We start from the raw sequence: 26,132 nt of genomic DNA, 5'->3' as shown, positions 1-26,132 counted from the left end.
CCTAGTTTAAGGCATTATAGTATCTAGTTTATCGTACTGGGATTTGCCAACCACTGCGTGCATGGAAATCCAGATTCCTTCTGAATGAGCAGCCGGTGATGAGGCAGTGACAACTGCACCCAACTGACTACCCTCTAAAAACTGCTTCACATTACTCAGCAGTGATGCCACTGGACAGTAAAGGAATGGCATCGGTGAGTTCTGGTAGAAGCTCCATTTATTCATTCTGAAGTCTCAGGGAGACGCATAGCAGACAGAAGGAGTCCCTTTGGAGACACTTTTTGAGGTAAAAACCCCTTCTAATAGGGCAAGGAGAAAAGTTGCAGATGTTTTTATTCCATAAGAATTGAGATTCCTTTGGTAATTTTTGTCTTAAGGAAGGGGCAGCTCTCTATTTTTAATAGTGAAAAGCATAACAGGGAGTGTGATTGTCTCATGGAGAAGTAAACAAAATCTATAAGACTCCTTTGCTCAGATCATCCAGAGTAGCCTACATTCTGCTCTGACCCTTGAAATTAGCAAATTCAGCCACTTTTATAGGATTTGCTGATATCAGGGGTGAAACACCTGATGTGATACTCTCATATTACGCTGGTAGGGAGCAAAGGGAATGGCTGACATGGCTAAACATCTGATGCAATGTTCCCTAATGGGTAAACTAGATAAAAATAGCTCGGTTCTACATCATCTGGTGTGCTTCTGAACCTCAGATATACAGGGGACCCTCATGCATTAATTTTGTTAATCTCCAACTCATAAGATTGTAACATTTGAGTCCTAAGAACTGGGTCAAAACAGAATGGAAACATTATTTTCTTCAAAAGTGAGAGAATTAATTCAAAGTATATGTTTACAGAACACTTTACAGTGAAATGCAACTCACTAGTAGCTATAGAACAGGGTGGAAAGAAGAAATTATGTTAATTAATTAAATTATGGGGTTTGAATATTTAATGTTTTGTCAAGGTTGAATCACCACATTTGTATAATCAAAAAATACAAGCCTTTTGATGATCCTCACCTGGTTCAGCCATAGATCGTGGTTCTAAAGGGAAGAAGAGCAGAATTAGTAGATTGAATATACTTACTTTTGTCAATAACTTTTTTTCTTTGTAAGCACTAAATAAAAAGCTCGATCTTCTTATTACAAGGGAATTCTCCTTTTGATCCAGTTTTCTATTTAAGGCATGGTGGAGACAGCCAGACCTTGTACTCAATGGTGTCTGAAGTCCACTGGGCAATGTGAACACTTATGAGCACTTTTGAGAACTTAGGAATAGGAATTAAATCCTGCAAGAAGTATTTTTTTTTCACTCTTAGTACTACTTTAGTGTGTCTTGAAGACAATTTCTGAAACTATTTCACATTGTGATAAAACATTGTTTAATTTCAGGTTGCTTTATTGTGGTGTTTAAGGAATTTCTATTGAGTTTTAGCTGTTATGGCATTTCAGCGACTTAGAAAAATCCACGTGTTTCGGCTGCATTCGAAACTTAAAGTAGAAGTACATTTACAACTATCATATGTCACGTGCACACACATGTATATGTAAGTGTGCTACTGTGGGCAGCAGGTTACTTTTTGTGGATAAATAAGCACTGCTATTATAACAGCACTTAACTAAAAGATGTGGGGTTTAATGGGCATTGGGACCCTACATAAATGGTGCATAACCAAAACCAAGCAGCAGAAGGCTGAATTAGAAAAGGACATGGAAGTGGCAGAAGGCAGAACAAATCAATACTTGGAGGGATCTCAGATGAAAGATACATGTGAGCATGCTGCTCAGTTCATCCAGTTTGGGCTTCTGGAACCCAGATTTATTGCCATAAATGTGGCTGATACAGTTCTTACCATTATAATAAGAAATTCAAAGTGTTGCCCTGTTAGCAATTTTGTTGCTTGCCTGTATTTTACTAGAAACAATATTTCCACATAAGAAACATACTTTTTTGTAATATTCTAAAATCTGGAGAATCTTCTATCAGTGTTCCTTCTCTATACCATTCAACCTTTGGGGAAGGAGCTCCTTTCACCCGGCATTCAAAGACAACAAGCTGCCCTTCAGAAGCTGAAATATCCTGTAACATCTAGTAGAGAAAATGAATAGAGAGTCAGTAAATGTCTTACTGGTCTGGAAGTAACACCAATTTCAGTACGATTTCATAAAGCCACTTAAATCCTCAAGTGGTTTAAGAAATGTGTAATTCCTTTTCTCATCTTTGATAGCTAGAAAATTCTAACTACATCACCATACAGGTAATTGAACTCTTTAGTTTTCAAATATGTCATAGAGCAAATTACCTTTGTAAATACAGGAGCAGCAATTATAGGTCTTCCATCCAGTCCTTGCAAATAGTTAGTGGGGCTTTGAGCCTGTAGATTGCAAAACATCACATAATGAAGTTTAGGTGTACAGAGGATATTTTTCCATTTACAGGAGAAGCATGCTTTTGGAATGACAGAAAAGAGATTTTGGTGGGTGAAGTCCAAAGTAAAGTATTTAATGCAGTGAATAAAAGGTACTCTGAGGCAACTGCTAGCAATGTTCCTGGATGGGTTACTGCCAGAGAAACAAAGATGCTGTTATTGCCTTATAGACTTAAACATGGCAAGAGGGAAAAAAAAACCCTTCACTGCAGGTATTACAATATCTTTTACTAATACTTCATTAAGTAAATCTAGGCTCCTTGGTGGTAGTCTGCTTTAAAAAAAAATCTTGTTTCAAAAATATTTATGGAGCTAATAAGGAAAAATTAAGCCCTGTCATGTGTGTGACTGCTGCTGTAATTCTCCTTTTCCAAAAGCAAAAAATTTACAGAGGTGGAAAAATTGGAATGAAATTATTCTCCTTCTGGAAAACCTCCTTATATAAGTTGATTAACAGATTTTTTCATTTCAGTGAAATAGAAGCTGCCTACTACTAGTGACTCAGTATCTCAGGTAATGGAGCCAAATTTTAAAGATGGTATCTTATAAGCCAACGGTAATTTTTGAGTTGACTCTCACTCTTGACCTAGGCAACCTCTGCCAAGACAGCAAAATGTGTCAAAGGCGTATTTCTATTATCTGTGTTGCTAAATGTAAGTGTGCATTGCTTCACCTATTCAGTATCTGTTGGTTACTGCCTTGCTCTGGGCTGTAAGCATTGAAAAGGCAGTGTGAAGCCAGTTTCTCGTTAACTTCGTGGTTTTGTTTTTAATATGGCTCTTTTTTCCCGTTTGGACAGAATTCACAGTTATGAATGTTCTGATATTTTACAACAAACAGGACTTGAAATGCTAATATTAATTAGAAACTCTTTGATGTGGATATCAAGTTGTTACATAATAAATAAGCGTATCTACATAGAAAGTAAACATAGCAGTGAATGGTTTGGCTTAAAAGAAGTTTAATTGAAAGAAAGTTATTTGAAGTGAGTTGTGTGGGGAGGGAGGGGAAAAAGTACTGGGCTGTCGCTGCTGGAGGCCGACAAGTGGGTCTGCAACGTGAAGAGGCCGGTGAGTCGACTTACACATCCAAGTGCCCTTCATGGCACGCAGCCTCTGACCTGCTGGAGTGCGCACGGATTCCCGCCGCTGGCTGAGCCAGCAGCAGCTGCTCCTTCTGCTCACTGCCACAGAGATGCCTGTCACCTGAGGGATGAAAGGTTCCCTTCCCTTTGCCAGGTGGTAAAGGTTAGCTGGCAGGCAGGCAGGGCACCTTCTCTGTGTGTGCAAGTACTGCATGGCTGTAAGGTTCAGCAGCAAAGCAAAGAATAGAAAATTGGTGGATTCTGAGCGACAAACTATAGAAGCAGCACCTTTTTAAGAGCTTGCTTTTGGTCCTTGAAATTCACTGTCCCCTACCTGATTAACCGGTGTTGACAGAGGCTGAACAGGTACAGACACAGGCTGAACCATAGCAGATGGTGCCTTGGAGGTTTCTTGATGCTTGGTTGCAGTTCTAACAGCAGGAGATGCTGCGTTCAAGGAGGTGTCAGCTGGCTTTAGTTTGCTGCAAAATATTAACCACAAACCGGTTTTCTAATTGGAAGCTAGAGCTGCACGTGTGTCCCTTAGTTGTGTCTGTCCCAATTACCCACCAACCCCAGCCCCACTTCTGGGAATGAATTCCAATTGATCCAAAGTGATGCATACTCCTGGGTAAACTGCATTTTATAAGATTCTGGCTGCATGTCCTGCCACTCTGATCTCTCATACTTAGTTCAGTTGCACCAAATGTAATACATGGCCTGTATTAAGCCACCTGTGACTTGAAAGCTGCCTTTACCACCTCTGAGCAGCATGAAAGTGCAATGCTAGTGTCTCAGAGGGCAGTTATAGTTTCTCTTGCACTGCTCCCTGTGCTTGTATGAAGATTTGGGCCTGCAAGGTAATGAAAATACCACGGCCTGCTTGGATACAGATTGGATAATTTACAGTTGAAAAATTAAAAAAACCCAGAAAGGTGTGTTTTCTGACCAACATGTGCCATTTTGGTAGGGTACACCTTGGTGCCTTTTCACTTCTTCTGGATTGTTTCCATATGGAAGTAAAAGAGTTGACCCTGTTTATTTTTATTGTTAAGTAAAATAATGCAGAGAGTGAAGAGAAGGTCTTTTTATTCAGTCTGAGGTATGCACTGGCTCCTCTGGAATGTACCTGAGGTGCCCCCAGGAAAGCCAGCCTTCGAACCCAAGGAAGCCTTACTCAGAGTGAACACACAGTTGTTGTGATCACGGATTTCTCTTTTGAAACTGTAACCACTGTTTTGTGCCTGTTCTCTTATTAATTCCCTTTAATTACAGATGTTCACATTCATATGACAACAGCTGGAAGCTAAGTGAAAATATAGACACTCTGAGTATACCCTGACCTGATCTTTTGTAATTCTATCATGTGAGGACATCTTGCTACAATGCCAGAGCAGCATTCTTTTTTTTTTTTTTCTAAGAACTGCAGATTTCAATACATTACTTTACACTTTAATGAGGTAAGCAACTCAGAAATGCCATTAAGTGAACAGGATCATGGTCAGTGCATTAGCACCTAATAAGATGACTGTGAAAAACCGTTATGCTTGAGGCACATGGATAAGTTTGAGCTAGAATTATGCAAAACTTAGCAATTTGCTCCAAAACCTTTGAGATCTTGATTTTTAGTTTTATATCAGACCCTTACAATTATCAAAGTGTATAAAAGTGGTGTTTTTATAGCTTTAAAGTAAAAATCACTTAAGACAGGATGTCTTTAGTCAAACATACTGTAGTGTTTTGAAGTTGCATTTTAAAAGAAAATGACATTTATAATAACTCTCCTTAATAAATAATGGAGGAAAATGGTGCACAAGTCTATCTGACTAAAATTTCCCCTTTATAAAGCACTGATGCTTTTTGTTAATGCATGCAAGTGATTGACTGGTTTAGTTTCCAACCAATCTGACTCCCTTTCCAGTTAATAAAATTACTTTGATTTTAAAAGCATTGGATCAGATTCTGAATGCACAAGCAATGGATTTTGTTTAGGAAAAACATTTCCCAGGTTTTAGATTACATCTGATACCTTTTCTTTTTATAATGAAGTAGGTTTTATACCCACAATTTCAGTTTACTATAGATAATATGTATTAATTTCCTTATCTTAAATCTAAGTAATCCAGGTATAGCCATCTTCACACCCAAAAGCTTCATGACTTACCCTATTTTCATGCGAGAAGTTTTAATAAACCATTTTTCAAAGTTAGACACTTAAATGAGCATTTAAGTTGCATCTAGTCAAAAGGCATCAGTTTCAGTAAATTTATTTTAGTAATTTAACCTTTAAGGTAACATACATCTTCTTATATTTATAATGTGTCAATTCTTAAGCTAAAGTTGAACACACACAAGCAAACGTGTATTTTTTCCATACCATTTATAAAGCAAGCAAGCAAACACACAAACTAAATCCAACCCAAGCAGTCCAAACAATCCCAAACAAAAGCCTAGCATGTTGGAAGTTGTAAAATATTAATGTAAACTGGAATGTCTACAGTTGTAGAGTTTTTTAACTCTAAGAAATATGGAAAATGTAATTGATTTTAAACTTACTGATCCATTTCGTCTTTGATGACTTCACCTTCAGAGTCAGAAGAAGAGGCTCCTATGAAAAAGAAGAAATAATTTAGCAGAGCAGTTTTTGGAGAAATTTATCTATGAATGATACAAACCTTTATTGAGGTTTCCTCCAGAGCATTCTAAGGATGTATATGATAAGGCTGTGCCAAAACTAGAGATGACATTGCAGTGGAAATGAACCAATGTTGCAATGTATGTAAGATACAGAAGTCCTATTGATATAAGGCAAATTTGGGATGAAGAAAACAGCATCCAAGAATGTAGGTATACCTGGGTCTTCCTCACGCTCTCTTTGAAATGTAACTAGTATGATTTAGTCTGTAATTGCCGTTATGATTCAAATAAGAGCTTTTTTTTTCTTGGACACCTAATACTAACAGTTGGGTCTTTTTAAAAAGGGAAAGAAAAAAAAAAGAGAGGACCTGGAATCATGGCCATTACTCTTAAACTAGTGCTTTGTAGCACAGTTTGGAGAAGGTACTACTACTCAGTTTACTAACAGCTGTCTTACTGAGACATTTTACATTTCTAATTCAGCCTTCACTGCGTTTGGAATTTGCATTTTCTCTGTAGTCCCTGCCAGTGAGCATCTCCATCAGCTGTGGCTTCCATCCAACATGAATTGAGTTAGGTAAAAGCAGGCCTTGGCCCCAGTCTCCAGAATGAGTAAATCCCTGCCAAGCACAGACATCTCCCATTAATGTCAGGGACACTGCAGATACTAAAAAAGGATTCGTCCTTTCACTGTTAGATTAGAGACGTGAAAGAAGAATAACAGTGGAACAAATTTAACCTTGTATTGAAGTAGGGTATGTGCTTTAATTTATGAATGGTCCCACTGTTGTCACTGATGGTGCTCATAGTATATGTCTCTGCCCGAGAAATGGAAAAAAAAGGCAAAAAGGGAAAAAAAGATTCTACGTGTTTGTTTTAAACTTGTCATCCTGCTAGCACAATGATGGATGCAGTCTAAAACTTTTCCCAAAAAAGTCTTAAAAAGAAATACAGCAAGTAGACCTCTCTTAAGCTAAGTAGGATTTATTTGAAAGTATGAGGAGAAAGAAGAGAGATCTAACTCTGCAGACACGCCTTTGGCTTTATTGACAGCATCTATTGTGCAAGTAAAATACTGAATTGCTGACATATTTATTTTGGTTACACGGTGCCAATAATGGGTTAGGAGAAGCTGTCCTGTATTTAATTTGTAATAATGACTGTAGGGAAAAGGGTTTCATAAGAACTAGACACAAAGTTTAGGTTCTTATATTTCTGACAAAATTTAAGACAAAAAATACAAAAATATTTCTAGACTTCAGTCTTGCAGAGAGATATATAAAATGTCTGTGAACCAGCACAATAAGATGATTTGGCAAAGGGCAGTCACTTGTGTGACGGTTTTTTCATGGAGAAGTAACAACTTTGTTAATGACAAAAAGTGTTGACTCCCTACTAAGCACTTCCTATGACAAATCTATTACACAATTAACATACAAAACACATAACTCTATCTTAATCCTGTGTGACCATTTTCAGCATCCGATTTCCACAACAATTCTAACATTACCTTCTATGTAAATCTCTGCAGAAGTGGAGTCTGTTCCATAGATGTTTGACGCAAAGCATGAGTAGCGTCCTGTATCCTCCTCAAAAGCTTCAACAATAACCAAGGAGTGTTGATCACCTGTCTGGATAATTTGAATGTCTGGTGAGTTTTCAAGCTCCTTCCCTTCACAGTACCACCTGCAAGGCAAAAAAGACTGTTTATCAATGCAAACAACTTGACGACTAGAAATGACAATATTGGAAGTCTTTCTGATGATAAAGTGTGTGTGGGTTTTAGCCTGGAGATTCTAAGAAGGTGCTGCAGACAAGTGTTGAATCAACAGTCAAAGGAATAAAATATTTGTGATGTTCATAATACTGAATTACAGCAAATAATAGAGCTCCTTTCTTTGCAGCATTAAACATGCCAACAAACTAGATTATGTAAGTGACTCTAGCATGTGTTCTTCTTGATCTACAGATTTCAGTAACAGAGTAGAAGAGTGCTGGGTTTGGAACACTATCACTCATGCTATGAATTTCTCTTGAGGTACATTCAGATCTGTGCTGTGACTTAAAATTTAGCAAAAAAACCCCCAACATCCAAGTAAACAGATTTCCCTTCATTTCTGATTCTAGATTTTATGTTGATTGACAACGTGCCTGAAATTTACTATACTGTTACTCTTTGTTTTGTCATGTAGTTAAGACAATCTGCTTTTTATAAAAGATGGCAAGAGTGTATCACAAGGGAAGAAGTGATCTATTACAATATAGAAGCAGTTCCTTACAGGGGCACGGGCAGTGAGACAGCTGGACCTTGAATTCTTTTCAGTGTTACATCGTTGTATTTCTCTCTTAAACCCAGCTATACATCCAGGAATATACTGGGCCCTTTAAAGACTTCATGCTCTCATTTAAGGCATTCCAAGTGTTCAGAAGGGTTGTTTCAGTAGAAAATGCAGGAATCCAAGCAAAAATAAAAGCAGCACCTGAAGAGACAGCTCCATGGGTAGTGTTAGTGACAGTAACCATCCACTCAACCTGAGAGCTAGTAGAAGAGGAGAGCAGGCCTGATAGCAATTGCTTGTTAGTGTGGAAAAGACAGAGCTGAAAGAAAAAATGCAGGTGGGTTTGCAGAACCAGAGTCAATGATGAGACAGAGCAGGTTTTATTGAGAAGGTGTAGTACTGTGTACAGGGATCCAGAGTTAAGTGTTTAGGATGATACTCAGAGATACCTGTATTTTTAGATAAATCGCTAAGTTTGAAAAGCCAACCAAAGGTGTATTCACATTCACCATAACTTTTAAATGTAGATAGATAGAAAACTCCTCAAAATATTTAGGTTTTCTGCTTAACTGCTGCTTTCTTAACTAGGTACGGTTAGTAATGCATCTTGTGCATGTGTGGATGAGGGTTGTCATACTGATAACGTCTTTTATTCAACTGATTTTCTAAAAAGAATAATTGTTTAATCTATCTCTATATGGTAACTTGGTAAAAGTACCTGGCTGCTTTTGAGTGCATACAAATGCTATAAAGCAATGGCATATGTATTTTTTATTTTATATTATAGCAAATAAGATTAGTTGTGGAAAGGATAAGTTTCTGAGTAGTAAATTGTAGCGATTCGTATTTCCTGGCTTATACTCTAAGGTACTTTGATACATTTCCATCTTAGACAATTTAGAAAAAATTAATAAATTTGTTTAACCATTCAATTGTGTTTACTTCTTGGAAGCATAATTTTTTACAAGTTTGTGCTAAAATTGAGCATGAAGAAAACCCCAAATTAGTATCTTGGAAAAAAAAGCCAAATCCCAAGGAAATAGTCCATACTGATGGAAATCCAGAATTTAATAGAAGTATAATAACGAATTAGAAAAGGAGCCTCAAAGGGACTGTGAGGTATGAAGGAGGACAGATCTGAAACTTAAATGCTGATGACATAGCTAAGAATTAAACCATGCACTATTTGTGCACCATCAGGCCTAGCTGTCCAACATGGCTTTCTTAAAGTAGACAGGGTGTTCCCCAGTCCACTTGGAGTTGCACATTAGCATAATCCGTAGCTGTACAGTCAGCTGACTTCAATGTACAGTTTGGAAAGCGTACAGGTCTGCCTGTTACAGTGGAAAGCTCCTGCACTGTATAATGAATCATAGCACTTATCACAATTTCCCCTTTTAGAAAGGCAAACCTTTGTAGCTAGAGAGCTAGAACTTCAAAGTCTTGGTTCATGTCTGCATCTGCTAGCCTATCCTCTTTTACAAGCCTCCAGTGTGGTAAAAATTGAAAATGGGTCTAGAGAAAATGACTTAACGAATTTAACATTTCCAATTGCCATGGGCAGTCATGTAGTAAATATCGTGTTGAAAGAGGATGCCAGTGGGGTGTAAGATGTCCCAGCTCTCTTCCCTGACATTTTGGAGATGAAATGTCTAAACTAAAATACATCCAAAAAGACAATACAACTAAAGCACATTTAGTCTTCACTAAAATACATCCACATCTTTCTTGCAGGGTGTTACCAATGAGAAACAGGCAGTGGTTTATGCAGAGAACTTCAACCAAAGTTACTAATTTCTCTTCTGTTTGAGTCCTAGGGCAGATCTGGCAGCAGTACTTTAAAATGTTATAAATGCTAATGCTGACTTTGCTGGAGATTTCTCGCTCTGAAGCAAGGATACAGATTCAGATATGTTCCTGGGCCCAACTTCCCCAGTTCTCGTCTAATGTAAATAGGTTTGTGCCAAAACACTGGACACGTGGATCAAGGATGACCACCCCAGACAAACTCTCCTATATATCACTTCTAGTAAATGATAGGAACCATAAAAGAAGGGCCTGGACAATCAGGAGCCTACAGCTGCATCTCAGATTGTCACAGGGGTTTGCTTGAACTCAGTGTGTGCCACAACATTAATGAACTATTCTCTGTCCCTCTGAACTTCAAGATAGTTTGTTTGCTAGGATTTCTGCCAATCTGGTTGGCAAAATGAGTTGCTCCTGGGTACTTTCTGTCAGTGCACGGTTTGCCTAGGACAGCATTTCAAATCTTCTAATACAAACCTTTTCAAGCAGAAGGAAAAGCTACATCTATGTTAGATTTTGCCCATGACAACTTGCCCAAATCTGGTATTTTCCCCACTAATAATTAGATACACTGGCTTCCTGGAAGTACATGATATGTTTGCTTTTCCACTCAGTATCCAGTATTCTGTTCAGCCTTGGTACCCAGAGCACAAACTTCTAGTGTCTCAGCTAAAGGAACAGCTCTACTGCAAGTAAGCAGAGGAAGCATTTAGCAGTCCCAAGGGAGAAGCACGGATATGTACATCAAAGATCTAGTTGAAAAGGTCCTGTGAAATGGATTACTGACCTTTTTAAATTCTAGACCAGGAAATTACATAGGATTCCTGTGATCCTAGAGGGAATTGTTTTATCCTATATACAATACAGTTCATCCTTCTGTTGTTTTCAAGATTTGCAATTGATGATAATTGGCAGAGGGACATTTTCAGGAGAGAAGACCTAAGGTTCATGCACAGTTGTATGACTACAAGCACAAACTGGGTATGTGAATATAGAAGTCGCCCTTTAGGTGTGTAATTCACGTAGGCAACTGTGTACTTTGGGAGCTGAGTCATGGCACTTACTCATGTCTTTTTATATACCTACCTCATGCCTTTTCCTTATAATGTAGTCTTGTTTTAGCATGTTTGCTTTAGCAGATATGAAAAAACTCTTGAAAAGAATACCTGTGTTCTAGAGCTTAATCTAATTTTCAGCAGCATCTTTTCAGAACATTAAAAAATCTTATGCAGTACAGTAATACTATATTTTTGTTTCCACTGAAACGGGGCTCCTCGCTGTTGTACGTAACACCGAAGCACACGACACAAAACGCTGTGACACGATTATCAGTAAGATATAAGATCTCTTTGTGTTCCAACTGATCAGCGTTTCCAGTTAACATGTTGTGTTTCTGTAGAGATAAGTCTGCAGTGCATGCCTTTGTAAGGCACAATTCTAGTTTCCTAGAAGCAAAATTAAATACACTGTGTATGCTAATTCTTCCAGTTTTAGTTGTATGTGAATAGTATATTCTTTTAGTAAACTCAAAAAATGAAGCAGGATTGCATTAATTCTTTACTTTGCAATTAGTTTTTCCTTTGCTTAGTTCAAAATTTGCAATAGAAGCGATTTAAAACTTCAGGAATAAACTTCTGTTTTGAACCAGTGTTTAGTTCTATGCAGTATATGTTCTACAGTCACTATTTTCACCATAATGTTAAAGTATTTTGAGATTAAGCCAAGAAAAAAAGTGTGCTACATGTATATTCTCTCTTTGCAATCCTTGTAAATGAAAATGAAATCTCTCTTGTGAAATTAAGCTTTATGTAAATCTTTGGTATGGCCATACCTATTCCTTGCTTAGGAACATTTGATTTTATTCTTATCATCAAAAAGTTGTACGTGGTAGCAATGAAATGTCAGTTCCAAGGGGAGTTCTGACATTGAGATACGTGGCATGACTGAAGTAGCAATACTGACATTTCATTCCTGCCATGAATTGTAATGATAGCTTCATCATACAAGGCAGGTTCACTTCAAGCACAAGCAGTTTCATCCACTGTGCCAAATTCATCCTAGGTCTTTAATCCATTGACTTGATCGGAGTCGCATGTAAGAGAAGCTTGGCTCTCTAGGCTTTGAGCACTAAACCGGCTAGGATGAGAAAATCTTCATCAATCTTCTGTGACTTCAGTCTCTCAAAATCTGTGATTAGCTGCAGATCTTGCCTCCTTAAACAAAGCAGCACTAAAATGCACTTTTCAAGCTTTGTATGCCTATGTTAAAGAATGTTTTCATGGAAACCTTATGACATACAGCCTGTTTTTAGAACATCAAATCCTCATGACACTTCCAGGATAGCTGTGTATGCCAAACCATGCAATGTGATTCATAAGTAAAATTAACCTAGGAGTGATGTGCCAAACAGTTTGGAAAAATGTGGGCACCTCTGAACTTGAGGGAATAAGGAGTGCTTTCCTCACGGTCACACCTTTCATTACTCATACAGAAACAGAGCTGTAGAAGGAAGGATGAGAAGGGGATCATCAAAATCTAGTTTTTCCATATGCTGATACTTAAAATCGGTTCCAAGTTTCTTCTCTTGCTCCACCATCCAATTTCTGTCTCTCAGTGAGCCCCCATATATACCAGATAGTTACCTACCAAGCCTGTAAATTATACTGTTTTATTATTGCCAATGATATTTTGACCCTGATTCACCATGAATGTCATTGACACCACTTTTTACATCATTGATTTTGTTTTGTACTGTCTTGCTTTCAAACATGGTATCTGTCCATCATAGTTTCCACTCCTTTCCATTCCTGTGATCAGCTTCTTTCTAAATCTCCTGTCTCTTTTAAGTCCTCCCTTATAATCCTCATTACATCAGTTTAACCATCTGATTGCTCCTAGTGTTGACTGAGAAGCTCTATTACAAAGCTTGTTGAGTCTCGTTCTTGATTCATGATGCTCTCGGTTCCCACAGTACCACCTCTGCATTGTAATTGTGTACATTACAAGCATTACAAGTAACTCAGGATTCCTTTCTCTGACTAGGAAGTCCATTTCAAGTCAGAGGAAGCAGACAAGCATACATTAACACCAGTATGTCCAAAGGATGCTTGTTTACTGAGCTTGGTCATTCAGCTGTTTTGAAGGAACAAGAAATCATGTCCCCGTTAAGCTTTCTTTCAGCAGTTGCCATTTTGCCAATTAGTCCTTTCCTGGGACTGCTGACTTCTCGCTTATCTCTTAGAATTCTTCTCTCCTTGCCCAGCTCTGCAGTTGCTGCACTAACTTGCCACAAACCTGGGAAAACTGTTACCCTCAAAGCAAGACGGTTGCCAGTTCTGAGCCCAGTTGTGGACACAGTTCCACATCTGTGGATGAAGAGATGTTTCCTTCACTATTTTGGTAGCTTTGCACAGCAAATGGAAAGCAAGCACTATTTTTAGTGAAAAAAGCCTTCCTTCTCACAGTCCCTACGATTAATGGAACACGTACCCCAAAGTACATTATCTTTTCTGTTTTCCTCATGCCATGGCAGTGACTAAAAAGGCCATGATCACTGGAAGTACACTAATATTTATCACTCAGGCAAGTGATTTTTTTTTTTTACACTCTTACTTAATGTTACTCCTACACATTGGTAGAGTTGAAAGAATCTTGGATGAACAGGACGAACATTGTTAACAATTACAATCAGGAAACTGTTCACACATCTAACGTTCCCAGCTCTCCTTAGTACAGCACGTACATACACGTACACACTCAAAAAAGCAAGGGAGAGACAGTTCAAACTTAAGGTCCTTGTGATTTATCTTTTTTTTTGTAGTTTAAACTGTAAAAGTGAAAGCACTGACTGATCTTTTTCTTGAGCTTCACTGCTTGCTACTGATTTTCCCTATCTTTCCTCCTGTTTCTATTTCCCTTGGCTTTGGGGTGTCAGTGTCTGAGTTCTGGACTTCTGTGTTAACTCCTCCTGACTTGGCTACCAGCATGAGTCAGTAAACCAAGAGTGCATTTCTGTTCGGAGCAGTCCAGTGCCTGACAGCAGTGTGTTACCATCAGGAAAGTCTGGTGGATGCTTATTCTGTAAAAGTGTAGAGCTCCTGTATTGACTGTCACTCACATAAGTAGCTTACTTTATTATTTAAAATAAACAAAAGCAAACACTGAAATAGAAATTTAAATGGAAAAGCTTCCATTTTATTGGGACAAAAATAGACCCAAGTTAGAAAGGTACCTGTCATCCAATTCTGTGGAATCAAGCAGTCCCTGAATTGGGTGCATAGGCATCCTGGCCATCCCTGGATACTCCATGGGATGAGTCATTGTTCTGGGTTCTCCGATCTGCCCTTGCGATGCTTCGGTGACTTTATAGTGTCAGCTTCTAATTCAGAGAGTTGTTAAACACCTAAACTTAGATGGCATGAACACCTTGTCAGTTTTATGTCTGTGTCAACGGCACTGGGCATGATGTGCTGTTACAAGGGTGGTGGTGTGGCCTTCTGGAGAAATACATAGAATTCATGTTGTGCGCCGGAGCATATGTCTATAAACAAGCAATTCAATGTTCACCTTCGCTGAATACAAAGAAAGACAGGCAGAGTTTGTGTACAGGACTATATATACATAAGATAATATTATTTCAGTTGTTTGTTTGGGTTTTTTTAATATCATAAACTCTGTGTGATGAGAAAAAACAATATTTCTCATGGCCAGGGATTCTACTGGTGTTTTTAATACCAAAAAGATTTATTGAGGCAAGTGCCTGGAGAAGTAAGTCTTTATAAGCAAGACAGGTCTTCAGAGAGTGTTGCTACTATTGAGGGGATATTTCCTATCTGTTTTCTGTCAAAAGTAAACACTTTTCTGGCACTGTTTTCTCTTTTAATCAGACTCTGCTATGAATTTAAGGGCAGAACACAGTACAACATTTATAATGGCATGAGATCCACAGGGAATGCCTCTAAATTGTTGATTAAAGCAGTCACTTTAGATATTAAGTGTAGTAGAAATTCTTCCTAAAAAAGGTATTTCCCCCCACCTTTAAAACAGATTCCTCTTCTCTAAACAAATAATTTAGTCCTTTGGAAGTTCACACTGCTGTCATGGACAAGAGACCCTGCTTGGCACCCTGCATGGTCAAGGTCTTGTCAGGGACTGAAAACCTATGTGTTACTCCTGAAGGCACTAGTCGGGCAAAAGGGTCTGGCAGTCGCAGTTCAGGGATCCTATGCACTGGGTAACTTCTTGTCTTCATGACAAGGCTGTATGTTACAAGAGGATTCATTTGAAGGTCCTTCTTCCTGTGGATTTAAAAGGGCCTTGTAAAAGCTTCTTCCTTCTGAATAATTAGCAGCTGGTGTGCCAGAAATCCAAGGGAGCAGACAAAGATTCTCTACCCTAAAAACCTTTGGAGCTTCCGTCTTTGGCCGCTGAGATGGTTTTCATCTGATGATTGTGCCTACTCAGCCAGTGAGAAAGATAGTAAAAGGTGCTGACTGCAGTAGAAGTGGTAGTAGTGCTATATTCTGCAATGTCTTAAGCATATAGGACAGTGAGCTGACAATTTGAAAAGTGGACCATTTGTGAAGCTCAGAGTCTTTTAATTAGATGCTGAAGATGCAAATAGTTCTTCTCAGTATTTAGAAAAGCAACAGAGATTTCTAAAATGGCTATAAAAGGATAGGCAGCCATCTAGACTAAAGGTATCTATGATACTGCTCATATTAGTATGCAAGTATGTATAGTACATCTCTAAAAGATGGATAGAGTTCTCCTTTCTATTGGATTGCTACAGTCCCAGGAAAGAAAATATAATTCCACCACTGTGAGAGGTAGATTTTACTAATGAGCTCTATATGAACAACTTCAGATTAAGAAATTCCGATGAGATCTAAGAATTTTCAAGATAAATTTAAAAGTTACCATAATCTGGTTCTCATTCCACTGATATAACTGATGAATCAAGTGTAGCCTTTTCACATTTCGTTTCACCTCCAGTGGTCTTTGTAAATGTTACTTACTTAACTTTCAAAATCCTCATAGGTGAAAACTGAAGCATCAGAATTAGCAGGCTTGGTCACACAACATGAATCCATATCAATTAGTAAGGGTGTTGTATACTTGATAGAACAGAATTGCTTTTTCTAAAGTCATGGCAGAATTGTTGTCAGAATCTGAATTAGAACTGAGCTGCTCCTGGTTATTTGTATAATGACTTCAATGAACTCCTTTCCTCTCTGTGCAGGTGTGGATGGTTTTGGTTTATAGAATCCTGTGTTCACTTATCTCAAGTACCTTCAGATATCAGCGTGAGGTATCACAGCCATCAGTGTTTTTAGCCGGTTTACGCAATCCTGATACCCAGAAAGATAACTAACATTTCTCATTAAGGAGTTAGCACTTCTTTTCATTTTGGAAGTATAGTCTCTCAAATTCAAAGAAAACAATGTGTCACAGAATATGTTGTCTTAAAATACAAGCCACCTTTGGTATGAGTTAAAGCAAGCCATTTTTTTTCTTAGTCGATTTTAATAACCAGGACTTTGGCTACAGATAACTGAAACATATGTGTCAAAGTATCTGGAAAGAGTAAGGCATACACCTATGGCTACAGAAATACAAAATGACAAGTGCAGAATTTGTTTACCTGACTTCAGGTGCTGGGATTCCTACCACAATGCAGTCCAATTGCACTTTGGTTCCTTCGGGAACTTCCCTGCTCTTCAGTTTCTGAGTAAAGCGTGGGGGTTGTCCAATAGGCTCATCAGAATATACAGATGCAGACTCTGACTCTGTTTTTACCTCTGCACTTGTTAATTGATTGATAGATTCCAAGTTTGCCGCCTGTTGATCATCTGTTTGTTCAAACACTTGCTCTGCTTTGTTTTCCAAGTCTTGAGGTTCTGGAATTGAAAGCCTTTCTCTGTTTTCTGACGTGCTGGATAGGTTAGAGCAACCTTTTTGAGCCGGCTTATTCTTAGAATCGATTTTGCTCCGGTAGTTTTTGCATGTTCGGGGTCTTATTCGTTCAGAGTTGTGAGCTTTGAAGAGTGAGGAGAGCTCCTCGATAAAATCCGCCGCCTTGTTTAGGAATTCCTTTTTGGATTCTGATTCGGAAGGGAGCTGCTGTTTCTTTAGATCTTGAGATCTCCCTTTGGAGCCCTTTGTATTTCTAACATGGTCCTGACAAAAGTTTGAGTGCAGACTGTTGTCTGATGTGTTCAGAGCTGTAGACTGAGCCATTTGTTTGCGTTTTCCTGTGGTTTTCATCTGATCTGGGGGATGCTGTGAATGTGCCTGAAGCTCATCCTGTTTAGTTTCCAGTGGATTCTGATCAATAGCTTGTCTTGCCAGGTTGACACTTTCATCTAGCTCTTCTTGGCTCAAAAAGGCAGAGAGATCTGGAAGGTCATCTTGGGCAGCTACCTCATCTAAATCGCCAGAAGCATTGCCAAAATGGAAATTATGAGGAGCTGGTTCTGATCTGCTTCTTTCGCTTTTCCCTTGATGTTTAGTTTCAGCTAAGTAACTTTCTCTCAGAAGCTGAGATATCGAAGTCGAGGATTCTAAACTGTCGTCTTGCATGCTGCCAACAAAAAGGACAAACAGGACCACACCTTATCAATAGCAAATTTTGTGATCACACACTATTACAGGCTTCTGAAAAGAAGACCACAACATTTTCAAAGTGCATCTGTGTGCTAAACATTAACTGTTAAGTACGGCCTTCTTTGAAAGCCCCGCTTCGGTACGTGCTGCCGGATACCGGTGCCTTTACCCGGAAAAATCCATCTCCCATTGGTAGCCTTACGCAGTAGAGTGACCACAGGTGTGGTAGTTTGTGCTTTGTTCCAAGCAAAACTTCAACTACAGAGGTACTAACTGAGTTTCAGTGTCAAGTCTTTATCTTGGCTGATGTGTGTTTCTTTGCTAAGAAACAGCCTCACCAGATGGATTAAATGCACTGGCTATTTCAAGGACTGAAAGTTATGAGAGAGTAACAGTACTTTTAAATTAAGTAAATTTGGCTTGAAAGACACTGAGGTAGTAAGTAAATGAACCCTCAAAAGCTTTTGAGGGATAGGAGGAGGGAGAAGGGTACGAGAAGAACAAAATACTCTGTAATGACAATTTTTCATTTAAAATTCTTTAAAGATACTGCATTATAGGAAACGATAATGGTGCTAAATGTTCTACATGTTCTTAAATTGAGCATTATTTCCAATAAGCTAATTTAAGTAAGCAGAGAATTATGTCATTATTTGATACAAACATTATTTTTACTACAGGCCTTTCAAAGTCATTATCCTGGGTCATCCTGAATCTGAGAAAACATCCTGCAGATGAGAAGACACTATCAAACAGCCTGTACTTAACTGGTGTGGCTGGTAAGCAAAGCTAAGGTATCCCTTTTGATACTTCAGTAATATTATGCATTATAGTCTCCTTCTATTTACACAAGAGCCATTATGAATGTTGACGGATTCTGACATCACAGTAACACGGTCATCTTAAGGTGACTTATATATGAGGACAAATAAGATGAATCCCTTCACAGAGCTGATTCCTCACAGACACTGAAACATGTACATGCCTATTTACTGGATCCATCTCTCAGAATATGCAGTGCACAGTATCTCTTTTCGACTTCACTTATGGCCTGGTGAGTCTTGCTGTGATGGTTTCAAATAGTCCTACCCCAAGGTGTCTGATTTGTGTCACTCTAGAAAGTTCTGTTCCTGTCACGACATCAAGAGAAGGGGACATGCATGCCCTTGCCTCAGCCATTCCCTTTCAGAGCCTTACGTAACTGTTAAAGTTGCCAGAGAAAGAGAAGTAAAAAAAGGTATCTCTCCTGTGAAAAGCTTTCTGCTGCACTAGCGGGACAGTCATCCCTGGGAGAGGGCTGGTATAAAGCAAGTGAGGTGCTTGTGTCTGCTGCAGCATTTTTTCCTGGAGTGAGAGAGCCCTTCCTCCTTACTTACAAAAAGGAAAGTTTCAATTTAAACTGTTTATATTCTTCTTCGATTAGTGAATGTTAATCTGTCATATTCTGATGTGTATTTTGAAACCTTAATGCCTCTGCCTGAGACACAACTTGTTACACTGAAATTCTTCTTCTTACGTAAATATTACGTGGCCTTTTAGATTCATTGATTGTTATTTTATTTTGGTAATAAGAAACACGCAAAATCAGTAAGACAACAAAGGCACCCATTCACAAGTTTGTGCCTCTATGAAAAATAAAATACCATATAAACTAGATGCTTCTAAGCTACCAATCTAGTCCCTGCAACTGAGCCAGGGTCTGCAATACTAATTGAACACTTGGCATTAAATTATCTGGCACAGTGTTTCAGCGAAACTGTGGCACATAAGAGAACATTGATTTGGGAAGCCCACATGAGATAATATTGTAAGCTGCTTCATGACTGGGCACAGGATGTAATTTAACCTCTTAAGAGAACAAGGAGGTCTCTGTGAGGCTTAAAGTTCCCGCTCCATGCATACTGCTTTTGCTTGCTCAGCTTTAAGCAGCTGTGCTACCTTACTGAAGCTGAACGTGTTTAAGGGGCTATATTATCTTGTTTATGTGCTGAAAGCATACTATGTGCTGCAAAGGTCACGGCTAAAACTGCAGTTTCAACTCTGAAAGAGTTTAAATACGTTCTAATGTAAGGAGTTTACCAGCTGGAAGACAACCCTTGCACACAAATGAACTGCAGACTACGAATAGTAGTAGTAGAGCAAGTTTGCTTCGGACCTCTTCCCCACGTGCCACCTTGTATCTACTTAAAAACAGAAGGGAGGAAACAGAGCTGTAGCCAGATCTTTTCTCTGCACCGTGCAGCTGGCTTAGCCTGCAAAAAGAGAGCAGCAAGTACTTTGAGTGGGATGTCATGGTAGGTACAGTGTCTCAGAATCTCTGGAGGGATGCATCTCCCCATAATCTCTCTGCATGTGGCTGTGGCTAAATTTCAGCATCCCCCCGTGTATCTTTGCATACCTCTAGATGCTACAGCAGAAGGCTGCATTTTACATGATTGAATAGGTATGTGTATTACAGAGTCACGATATTTAGCTTGCTGCATTTGGCCACTCTTTCTGAAACATTTTGGAGTGACAGGTCTTCATTTCATCTCAGTGTCTGTGAATGTCATCACAGCTGAAAAAAGGTGATGTGGTTCTGTAGAGAACACTGGACACTCTAAAGAGTAAATGCAAGCAGGAAAATAATACTTTGTGATCAAAACCTGTCGAAGTCAGTAAAAGAGCTCCTGCAATAATGTTTGTGTGGGGATATATGAAAATCATATGGCCATGACTACTCGGGGTTTCACTTTCCTCTGATGTGAATCTATTGCTTGATTTTCTCATTAAGTGCTAGGTCTGTTTGAACAGAGGTCGTTAATCACAGTGCAGCTTTCCTGCAGATAACCATAGTAAAGCGACTGTTGGTTCAGTATGGTTGGTTGAGACTTTGTTCTGGGTCTTGCATATCTTCTATTCATCTTTTGAACAAAGCATCGAAACATGAAAGAAATTATTTCTGCTAATTCCCTTAAGGAGTGTTACTGCAGTATGAGGAGATGCTCTCAAAAGTGGTGTCTTTCGAATAGCAAAATAGCTTTGTGATTCTAGTGTGCAAAAACGTGTAATGAAGAAGCCGCTGTCTGACAGCAAAAGGAGGGAAATTACATGCAAGTTACTGCAAAATAATAAAACTGAGGTTTATCCAGTTAAAGTTATTAATTGTGCTTTGAGAGATGTCCAGTTGTTTTTGCTTGCTATGTGGGGATTTTTTTCTACAAGGAGTTACCCTCTGCAAGGACTGCGGAGGGCTGGTGATTGACAGAAGCACTGGGCAGGCTGAAGCCATTCGGATTTCAGTCAGTGAGAACAGCTTTGGTTCAGATGAGACCCGTCTGGGCTAGATAGCAGTAAGACTGAATTCAATATATTTTCCAAAATATCTATTAAATTGTCTTTCTAGTGAGTGAAAAGATATTACCAGAGGATCAACTATGCCATTACAGGTTTGATTAATGATAATTAAAAATAATGTAACCTTTCTGTAGCCAGAATTGGAATCTAAGCTGCAAAGTTAAGATCTGGTCTTGTCTCCAGCCTTTCTCTTTGCCTGACTTTCAGAACTGTTTAGACTGAGATGGGGAGTTGGCCTGGATGTGCCTTGAGCCTTCCCTTTAATTTTTCCTGATTGAGACTACAGAATGAAAGTGTCCTTCTGTCTGTGGTTCCCTCAGTCCCCCAGTGTGCAGCAGCACACTGAGTGGCAGTGCATGGCAGACCCCTGCCATATCATGGGGCTAGCAAAATGAATACAGTAACTGCACGTATCTCTGCTGGATAGATAATTGCACATAACTTTGCAGATAGGCAGGAGGGAGGACAGGCTCTAGTAAGAACACAGTAGACAGCAATCTGTGGTGTCAATAAACACACCAGTTATTTTGCAGACTGGAAAAATCTGCCTTATAGCCAGTATAAAGGGAAGGAAATGCAATGCTAGTTATAAATAATAGACCTAAACTGGTGTTATTTAGGTTTGAAAATGGGATGCCTGACTCCAGCAGCCAGCAGTTCTCTATTCTTGACCAGTTCATTATCTACATGACCAAGCGAGTGCATTGAGGGCAACAGTTTTTGCTTTCCCAGGACGCTAACAACAGTGACCTTGGGCACCTATTGTCTTGAGAGACTTCAGAGAATGTCATAACCAAAACCAACGGCATGAACTTCTTCAGTCTACTAATTCAGTTTCCACTGTCCAAATAATTGCACAAGCTTGCAGAGTTTCCAGGAGCATCTATTTATGGCAAGGTTCTTGTTAGCCACATTATCTTTAGGATAAAATATTCACAAAGGTGGAATTAGCTTCCACAGTTTGTTTTGGCAGTGACTCGACTTGAAATTCCTTACATGGAAGGCAGGAAAATTGCACCACAGGACGTTCATGCTGTGTGACACCGAATCCTTTAATTTCCTCTTCTATGAGGCTTGTCAGGCTCATTGCTTAGTCATCACTGAAAGAATATGGGCTTTTCCTAAGAAAACAGCAGGAGCAAAATCTCTGCCAAAGAGAAGGGAAGCCTGGGTATGTCTGAGTGCAGACCCTCTGTTGTGTTAGGCAAGAGACAGCTTTGCCCTTAATAAGTGTTTTTTTTCAAACACCCTTTTGCTTTACTGTAACAGAAGTTATCTGCAAATAGATTTAATGGAAAAAGCATTTCAGCATCTTTTTTGGCCTTCAGGTGTAGTTACAAACGAGTAGGTTTAGTTGGCGCATGTTGTTCCTGTGCCTCACTTTTCCAGCTGCCAGCATTTTAAATAAGACTGGGTTGTGTGAAACCCCAGCTAACAAACTGCCACCTCTTCCTCGACATCTGCATAGTGGCACCTTTGTGGCCCTTACACAGCCCTGTGTGCCCAGGAAACTGGGAAGCACTGGGTAGCAGATATTAGAGGCTATATCCCTTTTCCACTGAATTTAGTTGCCCGTAAGTCGCATTTGCCCATACGCTGTTGAGCACTAACAGTTATACACGGGTGTTTCCACTGTGTGATTGCAGCTATGAAAGACAAGCTAGGAGATGGCCCAAGCGATCTGCCTTGCAGACGTTTAAGGATCACAATCACATTCTTACGACCTTGCAGGAATTCTCACTTAGCAGTTGCCATTGTCACCCCCTTCGGTTCCTGCTTGTTGACAAGCTGTAGCTGCTGCAAAACGCCAGGCCTAGGGAAGGTTGGGCTGGAGCACAGGACTAAGGCAAGAGGTTTTGTGTGTATTTTTTTTTGCAGGAGCAGGGTGAATGTAAGCTATTTGTAATCATTGTATTTGGAAAGCTATACACAAGACTGTGGGTTAATTTTCTTGTTTAGACACAGTGGTAGTTTTGAATTCTGTTCCTTGTAGTGAATCAAGAAATTCAGATAAGAAAGCTCCCATTTCTAGGGAATGTAACTAAATAGTGGAAAACAAGGCACGAGCATCCAACCCCAGGAGTGAAACCACTTCTGACAGGAACAAGATCCCTCTAAGAACAAGTAGGCTAAAGGTTATGTGCATGTTCAGGAAACATCCTACTTCTTTATTTATATTTTTCAGTACAATCTTTTTAATATTTTCCATTTTTCTTCAGTGTCTAATCCAATTTTTATAATTCTAGACCTTAAACCTCCCATTTGATTGCAAGTCTAAAAGAGGCTGGTAGCTGCTTCTTGCTTTCTGTTATGTAACTTTGTAAACGGTGAAAAGACTGGTGGTGGCAGTGTGTTAAGTATCTTCACATTCTGCTGCTCGTTGCTTTAATGTCTATGTCTGCTGTTTGAGGGATTTTTAAATTGCTACTATAACTGATGTGTGGCTCCTTCTGCTTCTGGTCAGAAAAATAAGTAGGATCAGACCCTCTTCTGTAAATAAAAACTCTAATAGTCCAGCTTCAGTCCTTAGGTATATTTTAGTACAGATCTGGAGCAACTACGCTTAAATTGCTCAGGATTTACTTGAAGTAGCTGTGAACAGAATTAAAGTCCCACCTTGCAGCCCACCTATTTGGAAATGCCACGCTGTTAAATTTTTTAAGTACTTTTCAGGTAAAATGCAAAGTTTTCCTCTACAAACTTGTATCTTAAACCATGAAAAGTGTTATCTGTGTACAGTTTTCTGAAAGGAAGGAAAAAGAGAAAAAGGAAGGGAAGAAAGGGAAGGGAAAGGGAAAAAAGGTAAATATAGATCATGCAATATTTACAATTTGGGGAATGTCATTGTTTTTAATAAATCTTTAATGGCTTGGGAGTTGAGCAATGCCTCATCTTTTGTTTCCTTGTGATAGTGGATTGGGGTCTTAACTGTTAAAAGTAATTCTAAATTCCTTTTAAATTGAACTTGCCATCTAGATTTTCATTAGCTAGGGAACACAGAATTGAATTACCTATATACAGTTATATATATTCTATATTTGCTTAAACTATGATACTGGAGTGATAAATAATTTGAATTCATAATGATATAATTTAGCATGTGAATGTTTTATGAACATTAGTTAAATAATATCAGACCACAAGCGATTTGAAACTGGAATACAGAGGAGTTGAGATTTCAGTAGCAGAGGATCTATCTAGACTGCTTTTTGTGGTGATAGTGGTCTCTTCTCACACAGTTCTTTTCCTCTCTCTGGAGGGGTTCACCATTTCACCGAGGAGCATTTGAATGTGACTCAAAGCATACAAATGTTAAAGTCTTAAAAGCACCTATTTTACTCTAAGAAACTTTTAATGAGATGTAAGAGCACCTCTTTTGCAAGCAAATAGTGATACTTGTCTCTCAAGTCATTCTGCAGAAGGGATAAATCCTCCCTCCAAGTCATCCTGCAGAAGGTGCTGCAAGAGGCCTGTGCGCACTTGGCACTTGGCCTCTTGCCCTGGCCTGTGACCTTAGTGTTACAGTAGTGAGTACCCTAAACAGCATAAATCTCTCAACTGTTCTTCAAGCAAAAAGCATATTCAAACCTCTTTAACTTTTTCAAGGCTTCCTTCCTACTATCATATAATGAAAAGACCGTTTCTTTTTTACTCTGGCCACAAAAAGTCTTTCTTTTCTCACAATTTGTATTGTTCCTTAGTCGTTCTCAAAATGAGAAGAGAGACCCTTTCTTACCCATGTCTCAAGTTCTCTTCTGCAACGTAGACAAAATTCTGAAGAAACTCCGTATCAAATCAAACTGAAACTGAAAATTTAATCTGATGTTTAAGTTAGAAGGCCAAAAAGGAAAACAGGTGATGGCTGTCTTTAAGACCTGCCTGGGTGCTTCTCCATCCTCCTCTCCCACTGACCTGCAAAGGCTGGATCTCAGATGTCAGGGCAAGCTCTGAGCGCTCGTAATGTAGGACAAGTTTTTATTGATTCAAGTAATGTATGCATGCCAGTTTCCTTCAAGGATTGCCCACATGAGAAGGAGTTTATATGAAAGGCCCAAAGAGATAACAGCAGAGGTCCACAAGTTGGTGCTGAATGTACATACATACATACATTCCGACTTCAACGGAAAATATAACTGACAGGCAACAATATTCAGTTCTTCTCCTCCAAACACAGGCACACTGCTCTGCAAGCCTTGTGTGGCTCAAACTCCAAAGCCATTTTCACGGACAGTGACCCAAATGAGTTAAACTCGGCAATTTCTGTTATTTCTGCAAACAGGGGTGTGTGAACAGTGTGGAAATCCACAAATGCATGCAGCTGAGGGCTACTGTAAAGTTTGAGCCTGGTACTGAAGCTACAGCTTAACCCTGAGTGTTAAAAAGTGATTTAGGTATTGCATAGGCTGGGTCTAGACTGACAAATTACAGCACTAAATGAGGTGCTGTAAGGAGAATTTGCACAACTTAAAATGCTGAGCAAATGTCTCTGTTCTGCCTGTGTATGTGAGTGGCACCGATATCAAGGGAATTGTGCATGTGTATCTGAAGAACTGGCAACTGGCTGGACAAAAAAAAAGCCCCGAAAAGCAGCCCTGTGCAAACCAGATGACATTTGCACATCTTTTTGTCTGGTAATTTCCAATCTGTGGACCGTTTTGTTTTTAAAATGAGATTCAGTTTTCATACAAATGCTGGCTCCAAATGAAAAAGGGAACTCAAGCCTTAAATTAGACATGAAAGAAATCTGGCTTGTGGTTCTCCCCCCCACTTCCAACATTCCAGTTGTGCTTTTCTTTTTTCACACTTTCCCTCAATTTGTTTCTTTTTGTCTGCTGTTCTCTCTTTTTATGCTTTTTCACCAGTCTTTCTAAGAACATTGTAATATAAAAACCTTCCAATTTCAATCATCCTTTCAAGCTATGATGTTTAAATGAGATTTGTATTAGGTGGAATTA

General features: G+C 39.0%; 1 protein-coding gene across 1 annotated transcript in view; it reads right to left on the bottom strand.

Moving 5' to 3' along the window:
• Positions 1 to 17,817, bottom strand: part of MYPN (myopalladin) — a gene marked incomplete at its 5' end in the record, with an annotated part of 52,878 nt that extends 35,061 nt beyond the window's left edge. The window contains 7 exons of the mRNA XM_084265476.1: positions 1,022 to 1,045; positions 1,949 to 2,090; positions 2,305 to 2,376; positions 3,849 to 3,996; positions 6,071 to 6,122; positions 7,662 to 7,837; positions 16,880 to 17,817. Coding sequence (XP_084121602.1) covers positions 1,022 to 1,045; positions 1,949 to 2,090; positions 2,305 to 2,376; positions 3,849 to 3,996; positions 6,071 to 6,122; positions 7,662 to 7,837; positions 16,880 to 17,817 — 1,552 coding nt within the window. The remainder of the gene's footprint in view (positions 1 to 1,021; positions 1,046 to 1,948; positions 2,091 to 2,304; positions 2,377 to 3,848; positions 3,997 to 6,070; positions 6,123 to 7,661; positions 7,838 to 16,879) is intronic.
• Between the last annotated feature and the right edge of the window lie 8,315 nt (positions 17,818 to 26,132).

The sequence above is a fragment of the Gallinula chloropus genome (assembly GCF_964237585.1).
Source record: "Gallinula chloropus genome assembly, chromosome: 5".
Lineage (NCBI taxonomy): Eukaryota > Metazoa > Chordata > Aves > Gruiformes > Rallidae > Gallinula > Gallinula chloropus.
The sequence above is the reverse complement of the archived record's forward strand: the minus strand, read 5'-3'. Positions and strand labels throughout refer to the sequence as shown.